Below are 8,899 nucleotides of genomic sequence, written 5' to 3' on the forward strand. Positions count from 1 at the left end.
GGATGGCACTATAGAGATGCTCAAGAGTTGAGAGGCTTATATGTTATGCATATATTGTAAGTAAAGTGGACTTTTGCTTCTTCGGTTAAGATGACTATGTTTTACACTTCAACTATCCAACGACAGCAAAACCAAAGTATACAAGTGGTCAAACATACGCGCTCGCAGCTGCATGCACATAGAATCCAAAGAGAAAGGGAAGATAATAGAAAAGAACTTCTAATGAGACATCAAATAAAAGCAATGACACATAATCTACTATCTACTCCCTCCGTTCCTAAATATTTGTCTTTCTAGAGATTTCAACAAGTGACTACATACAGAGCAAAATAAGTGAAACTATACTCTAAAATATGTCTACATGCATCCATATGTGGTAGTCCATTTGAAATCTCTAAAAGACAAATATTTAGGAACGGAGGGAGTATATATCTACTACTTCCTCCGTCTCGGTTTATAACCGAGACGGAGGAGTACTACTTAAGCACGAGTTTGGTGAATCCAAATGATCTGAGCCATCCATCACATATCAATAATTTGGAAACATATTAGTTGCATTACACACAATTAATATTACTGCCAGACTGGACGTGCGTGCACGCACACAATTACTAGTAGGCAGTAAAGGAAAGAGCAGACACTACTGCTTCTATTGGTGCGTGACCAGTCCAGTCTACCGACAAGTGTGCAACCTTGATTTAGAATACTCTATCTATGCAAATAACCATAGATAAAAAAAGGCGTGCCTAAGCGAGCGCTTAAGCTCGCCTAGGCTCTAGGCGTTGGCAAAACGCATTGCACATAACTACGCTTAATCTGTGCATAACTGTGCATAAGCATGCGCTTTGGTCAGTAAAGCGCAAGGCGGTGGCAAAACGCACAATTAACGCCTAGCGCTTTTTTGAACTATGCAAATAACATGTAATAAATGCAACTATGGAAGCACTGAAATAGGGCACCAGCATGAGTTCTGACCTGCAGCGCTTGAGATGGTATCTGATCTCTCCCACAGTGATGATCGATATAGAGTGACGGGCCATCAACAGAATTATGGAGATAACAAGCTTCACGTTGTACAGTAAGTGCCTGTTCAACTAAATTCTCTAACCTCCTCTCAGGTACCATAATGGTAGGGGGGAGCACCTTTTGCAGTTCCTCTAGGAGCTTAAACCGTGAGTTAGAAGATTCAATTCCAGGCTTTGAAAAACCAACCAAGACATTTTGCGGAGAAGAAATTAAGCAACTTGCCATTTCATGAACTCTTTTTCTGTTAATGCCAAGGGGGGAGATCTCACTTTGCAGCGTCTTCATAGCACCCATGACATTGCCATTTCTCAGAAGTTCAAAAAATTTCTGCTCCAATAACAAAAATACTGCAGACTTCACAATGTTTTCGTCCAGAAGATCAAGTGTGTTCAAGTTAACCACTGCACTGTCCCAATTCCCATCAAGCACCTGCTTTCTGAAAACATTCACTGGTGGGGAATGCAGTTTTATACCTGATTCTTCCTCAAGAACAGCTCCAGTTTTTTCATATCCTAGAGTATACAGAGATTTTGTGATTATCCTCACAAATTCATCCCTCTTAATTAAACCTTTAGAGCCAACCATAACTTCTTTCCCTTGGGAAGTCAAAGGTCTAGCCATTGTACCTCCCAAAGGATTAGTGGGTTTCGAATAACAGGGGATGTCTGACAAAGTTGCTGATTCTACTGAGGATGCTCTTGCCCGTTTTGATGGCGGTTCATCATCTTCAAAACCTCCCATGAAATGCCAAAGTCAGCCCATATATTCTTTACTTCTGTAGAGAATAATGTTACACAAGCAACGAGAAATTGCCACCACAGAAATCTGTAGGTTACTGCAGTCTGCAAATAAATAACATATTACAGCCATGAATTATCAAATGCAACCAATAACAAATAGTCCATCTCTATCACTTACATCTAATAATGCATACCAACCAGGCAAATTCAAGAAATAAAATGACGCACGTAATGTAAGAAACTACAGCAAGACACAATGTACCATCTGATCTAACAAGAGATGATACATCACACATCGAAACAATCTACCAGTCCATGTGACACATGTATGAGAAAACATGAATCACAATTCACGGCCGAAGCTCAGAGACATAAGGCACAGGTATTAGTGCTCCCAATTATTTTGTAAGTTGCGGGTCAAACATTATGCACAAAATACCCACAAAAAAGATCATTATGGGGGTCTGAACCACATAGCATTTGACTGTTATTAATCATCACATAATCCTAAAAAGAAACCATTTGTTTGCGACCAGTCAAAGGGAACCACGAATATGCGAGGTACAACTAGCAAGCTTATGTTTAGTAATCCTCATTTTAAAAACTAAGAGGACTAGTCATATTTCAAGCCTGTACTATCTGATCTCTTACCTGCCACCATATACAAGAAACAACACAAAGTCAGGATGATAGTTGGACCAGCATACCCGAAGACAAAGTCACGACATCAAAGCTTCTCGCAAGCTACCACTGATTCAGAAACAATTGCTCCATAATTAAAATAGTACCATCACGATACATTGGACCAACTGATAACTAGTAAACCACAAAATATCTCACTCCAAGATGAGACTCTTGTTTTAGAGACTCTTGTTTTAGAGAACGTAGCCCAAGGCTCTGGCAGCAGAGGTTCTTTTTTGCCATGAGTTAGCATCAGAATTGGTAGTCAGTTGCTAAAATATGATAAATGACCGCTCCACGCTCAAACCCTACCCTATGGCAATCCTTCACCAGAACTTAATTAATTCATATCAGTCCACTAGCACTGAGAAGTTGCAAATAGCCTCCATTGCGAACCAAAACAAGATATCCATGAAATACTCACATAAATTGCTAGCAAGCAACAACAGACATACTAGACGGATGACCCCTGCAAATACCACGATCCAATTGTTCATCAACCCTTGTAACTACGCTGCCTAATAAATCACCACCAACCGTAAATCGCAGGGGCCTAGCCAACCCTGCGCCCTTCGTGATTTCACTAAGCAACGAAGGATGAAGAAACTAAGCAAGCAGCGCTGCGACGGGGGACCGATCATGTACAGAACTCCATTGGTGGACGAGTTCATCGTACGGTCGTACATACGAGCGCCGCCGCAGGAATCCCCCTCCCGAATCCACAACCCCCACGTCAGAAATCAAGAGGCGAAGCAGAGAGTGGGGAAGGGCCCTGACCTGCAATCCGGTGCCTGATCCCCGCGTGACTGCACGTGCGCGACGAGGAGCAGACCGCCACTGCACGTCACCTCGCCGCTCCCTCGCACGGCCGACGCTGAGCGGGGACTCTGCACGCCGTCGCAATCGGGCCGCAGTCTCCGCGAATCAAGCTGCCGCCGCACCGAATCGAGCCGCCGCCGCCGTCGCACCAAATCAGGCCAGGCGCCGGTGGGAACAGCGAATCGAACCTGATGATGGCGCTACCGGAGGCCGTCGGCGCGACGCTGCGTGGGGTGACGAGGCCGCCGGTCACCGCGGGGATCTTCACCGCTGGGGACGCAAATCCGTCGCTCGCTGCCTCGTCTTGTTCGTTTGGCAATGCCGCTGGCTTCTTCGGTGCTCCTGGAATAATATGATGATGAAAACAAAATACTAGAAAAGACGTGTGTAGGACGGTATGGTAGATACCATGTGTTTTTACCCTGCCTGTGAGTAAATTACATCTATGGTACCTTGATCCTAGGGTTCACTTTTGTCACTGTATTCAGGAAAGGTCAAAATACGGTCACTGAGGTTGCCAGGACGTGCCACTCTACGGTCACCAGTACCGTATCCACTGTATCTCACTGAGTGGCAAATACACCTCTCTCTACTAGCACTCCTCTCTGAAATTACGTCGAACATCTTATCCGCATTCGCTGTTGCACCTCAAGCCCAGCTCCCACCCCTGCCATAGCTCCCCAGCGCCGCGTTCTAGAGCTCCCGAAGCCTCATGTTGTCCATGAACGATACTAAGCTGGTTTCCTAGACCATTACACACGGAATCCCACCCTCCTGTGCCACACCCAACTTGAAGTTCATCAGCATCGTTGGCCGACTGTCGGCGCCATGTTTGCAAGTGCACGGGACGGGTGCGTGCGTGGCCAATCGGCCGAAGAAGGCGGCAGCGGCGGCGAAGCAAGCCCTGGTGGCGGACGTGCCTGTGTGGACCGTGTGTGTGCGTGAGTCAGCCGTGTGCGCGCGCGCGTGTGGGTTCAGGGGAGTGGACCGCGTCGGGCGCGCGGAGTGGCCGCGGCGATCGCGTGTGTGCGCGATGGGCGTACGCGAGCCGAAGCGCGCGGGACGTGGCGAGTGGGAGAGTGGGTACCTCTGGGCGCGGCCTGGCGTGTCAGAGCCCGCGGGTATAAGACCCTCTCCCCCCTGTGTAATCGCTGCCCAGATCGAGTCCGTGCTCGATGTGAAAAATAGAAAAGCCGTTCGTGCGGCGGGGGTGTTTGAGCGGCCGGAAAACTTTTGTGTCCTTCTTCCTCCTCTCCGGCCGTGTCTACGGTGATCGCCGTCGTGCACTAGGGCTAGCTGCGCCAACACACGCGAGGGGAACCGGGCTTTCCAGGAGGCGGCTGAGGTGCGATCCGACCTCGTAGTCATCTCGGAGCATGTCGAAGAAAGCGAGCTCGTCCGGGTGCAGCGCGCCACCGTATTGTTCGACGAAGAGCGGGGCGTCGCACGAGAGGAGCTCAAGTAGGGCAGTCTTCCGCCTTCACAGGGACGGCGCGGCACGAAGAAAGGCGGTCTCGAAGTAGAGGTTGTTGACAGAAGAGAGCCAAGCAGCCATGTGGTACATCTCGCGGTAGCCAGTGCTCAGGTTCATTCATCGGATGCGAAAAAGGCATGAGAAGGATGAGCTTGCCACGTAAGCAAGTCAACCATTAGGACAGTTCAACATATACCACATCAGTGAAATACGTTGCATACGGTAGCGGTGACCGTAGAGTGACACATTTACGCAATCTCAGTGACCGTATTCTGGCACTTCGTGAATACAGTGATGAAAGTGAACCCTAGTGTCAAGTTTGAGTACTATAGATGCAATTTACTCCAGTAAAAGGGAGGGATACGTGATGTTTACCCAATGAATTGAAGACGTAATTCTAGGTTTCCGCTTCCTCTCTCCTAGAAGGAAATAAATACTTTTACGCTTTCCTTTTTACATAGATTGGCCTGCGTTCTACGTCTTCTCCAAAAGGCCATATGTACGTCCGTAAATTCAAATTCAAATATGTTTCGATCTACACAGCACGTCGGATCACACCAGCGCCGAGTCGCATGCCCGATCAAAACGAAAAAAGGCAAGTATACTTAGTTAACATCAGTCCTACAGTCCGTACATTCTGCCATGTCGGGCCGGCAATCTCAGCCGTCTACTCCCCGATCAAGCTGGTGTCGCTGTCGCCGCGTAGGCCGCCTCCGCCATGTCCTCATAGTCCACCGCCGCCAACTCATCTTTCTGCCGCTGCAACATCTGGTAACTGACAGATTGCACGATTATTCTTGCATCGGCATATAAATAGTCGACATTTAAGGTCAACATCTTCACCCATAATACTTGGACACAACCTCTTGGATGGTGTACCATCGATGGTTGAGGGACTTCCATTCACGGTTGCGGATGACCGCGTCGGAGTAGGGCGCAAAATGATTGTGTTCATGGAACCATATGTGAATTTTTAGGACAGTAAAACTGAGCCTAAACCGAGCTCTCTCACGCCTCCAACGATTTCGGCCATTAGATTCGCGTTTACATCATTTGTGGCCGTCAGATCAACTTCATTAGCTTCCTGGCCCAACCGTCTTAGCGTTCTGGCCAGCTGTCCTAAGGGGCTGCTGCTCTGGAGGAAAAAACCGATGCCTCTTGTTAATTGGGCCGCTTGAGAAGGCCCATTTAATCGGGAGGTCTGATTCTGATATATCGCTGGCTCCCTGCTGCTTTCCCTTGCCCGTAAAAAGTATGGATCGAGAACTCGGGATCGAGAGAGGATGCGGCCGTGTGAGGCGACCTTCGCCTGCCCGAACGGTTATGGTGAATCGTGAGTTCAGCGGGGTGGAAACCATGGTGATGCGACCGACCGGGTACCCTCGTCGGGCTACGCCACGAAGAGGTGGCGCGGACATTGAATCGTCTACTGACGATTCGAGTCCCTTCACCCGCGATTCCGGAACAAATCGGACATGAATGTTAATAGGTGTGCGTCGGTCGCAGTCTCCCGATAATTGCAGGTCAGTTACGGTGCTCTCCTTTACTGTACGCGTCTCCATATAATCTGTGTCGCTGCTCCTTCCGATTCCCCTCCCTACCTAGCAAAATCTTCTTGGACAACCATGATCGATGCTTACGGTCCTCGGTCGTCTTCCACTCTTCCCCCTTCTCCCCGTCGGACCTCCTTACCTCCCCTCTTCCCCCAAATTTTGCACCCCCAATTATGTTTTGTTGATCTTGTTCTTTACATGTCCAAACTAATGCAGGTTCTGTAGCTCTGTCCATTGGAGCTTGCTTGCGACGGGTTTGCTGAATCGCAAGGTGAAGCACTGCTTACAACTTCGACGACTTTGTGCTGAATAATATGTTTGAACGACTACATCTTCTAATTGCTCAAGTGCCAATGCTCTGGGCCTGTATTGTTTCACAAAAGCACAAATCTGCTATGAGGGGATCTACCTTCTGCTAATATTGCTCCTAACGCTCTGGCCCTGTATTCAGTTTGGGGTATGAAGTCCTTGTTGCCATCTTCATTTTTGTCACAGGAGGATGCGAACGATTTGTTACAATTTGTAACCTTCTCACATGGAAGAGCTACTCGCTACCATTTGTAACCTTCTTTTTTGGTTGATTACTGTGCTATAAGGCTGTTGTATTCCTGTTCAGGCTGTTACTGCAGAATTTTCTGCTACCTATGATGTAAGACTGAATGGCCGTTTTTAATAAGTTTTCTCAAAGTTGAATCTATTCCCTCGGATGAAGCACCTTGATGCGCCCGCTACGGGTGATAGAATGTATTGTCTCTTTATGTATAAACCTTCACGATATAAGAGGACATCACACATGTTGTGATGAACAGAAAGACAATGCCCTGGTTTTTCTATTTCATGATTATTGTTTGCCTTCCCTAGGTATAAAATATTTGCTTCTTCAGGCTAGAGCTAAATTTAAATAAGCTCATCTTGGCAATTGCCTACCTTATTTCTGTCATACTTTGTCCAAATTTAAATGTTCCCTTGAGTTATTAAAAGGCTTGCATTGACAACTCCAAAAAATTGTTTTTAGCAGAAAAGTAAGTTTTTTTTTCTTCTTTCCCATAGACATTCCATATGGTTTGTCTGCCCTTGACTTAATTCTGCTGCTGTCATAGTATTTCATGGACAATTAAGTTTTTGAATGTGATGGATGCTACTAATATTCCACTACAAGAATTCGTCAAGAACTAGATGTTCCCTATTAAAGTGTTAAATTCAGTCCATGAGCAGAATGTGGTACCCTCTCAAGAGGATATTATGTGATAATTTTTTGTTCCATTTTGACAAATAAATGTAAGAAAAAATATGATAGTTCAAATATTTCAAGTTTTACCAAGTGTATCTATAATCCAACTTCTTTAAAACATTTTTTGTTTCCTAAAGATGGCTCATTGCCACAATGCGCGGTTCCTAAGTCAGTGCATGTAAATATAAGTTTTCTCCCATATTACCACATTTCTTCCCTACAAACCAATTAAAATTCATCCCTTCAAATGCGATGAACACATATGCCAATTTATGTAAACTTAACTTAACTATTTTGTGTTTGTACATATTTACAAAAAACCAATGTTGAGGATATCGCTTATCGTTATCGTTTCGGTCAGCTAGAGATTAGAGATTAATCGGTAATCGACCGATTAATCGATTTTATCGGTCGACTATTAATCGGATATTTTTTTGCAAATATCAGGTTCCCAACACTATACGCTATATTCAACACCAAAACAATATTTGACAGAAGTGTTACCTTGATTTCTAGCGTTTGAATCCTCGTATAATGGCAAACAAAATAGGACAATAGTACATATTTCGTAGCAATGTCCACAAAACATAAATAAACATAGTTTTTGCAAACATCGTGCTATGAATAGGTCTAATTTATCGGTAGATTCCCGATAAATCGCTTGTCAGAATGATAAATCGGTCCAAAAGATAAACGGCAAAGATAAGACATAATCTTATCGGTCACCCCCCGATTAGCGATAAATCGAAAGATTAATCGGTGAATCAGAAATTAGATGGGCGCAGCAACGCGCGCCATCATGGTCTAGTGTTTCTAGAAAATGTTATGCCCTTCTGCTCCGTGTCATGAAGAGGATCAATGCTAGTGGTCAATTGGGCAGAGGGTGGCAGGGAATGGCAGAAGAGAGTGGGGGGTTTTAGCGCTGAAACCTTTCGAGATGCTACAAAAGCGCGGGCTCCAACTTCCTTTTGGGTGGGCCAGGGGACGGAGAGCGATGTTTCGCGGGTCCAAACTCCTTCAAAGCCCCTCACGTTTGTCTCTGGTTTGCGGGAGAAAACGCGTCCGAACCGCGCCACGGACCGATACAGGACCGCGTTGGATGGCTTCCGCGGTCCGAACGGTTGCGGAAGATTTGAGGGTCGAGTTGGAGATGCCCTTAAACTCATAAAATAGACTTATTAAAATTACATATATTTCTAAAAGGTATTATATTCGTTTGCAAACGGAGTATATTCATTTATATATCCATTTACGCTCAATGGCTGTAACACCACTAGATGGATCAGCTATTGGTTTTCATGCATATATTTGAAGGAAATATGCCCTAGGGGCAATAATAAAGTTGTTATTTTATATTTTCTTATTCATGATAAAG

General features: G+C 45.7%; 1 protein-coding gene and 1 long non-coding RNA gene across 2 annotated transcripts in view; one reads left to right on the forward strand and one right to left on the reverse strand.

The window, feature by feature from the left end:
- Positions 1-3,620, reverse strand: part of LOC119336493 (WD repeat-containing protein 26 homolog) — a 6,780-nt gene extending 3,160 nt beyond the window's left edge. Inside the window, exons 1-2 of the mRNA XM_037608537.1 lie at positions 3,225-3,620; positions 976-1,868 (exon numbers count right to left, since the gene is read on the reverse strand). Of these exons, the coding sequence (XP_037464434.1) occupies positions 976-1,767 (792 nt within the window). The 5' untranslated portion in view covers positions 1,768-1,868; positions 3,225-3,620. The remainder of the gene's footprint in view (positions 1-975; positions 1,869-3,224) is intronic.
- Positions 3,621-5,991: 2,371 nt separating this feature from the next.
- Positions 5,992-6,986, forward strand: LOC119339730. Its single transcript, XR_005164195.1, has 2 exons — positions 5,992-6,263; positions 6,510-6,986. It is a non-coding gene; the product is annotated as an uncharacterized LOC119339730 (long non-coding RNA).
- Positions 6,987-8,899: the final 1,913 nt, after the last annotated feature.

Source organism: Triticum dicoccoides, chromosome 7B (assembly GCF_002162155.2).
Source record: "Triticum dicoccoides isolate Atlit2015 ecotype Zavitan chromosome 7B, WEW_v2.0, whole genome shotgun sequence".
Lineage (NCBI taxonomy): Eukaryota > Viridiplantae > Streptophyta > Magnoliopsida > Poales > Poaceae > Triticum > Triticum dicoccoides.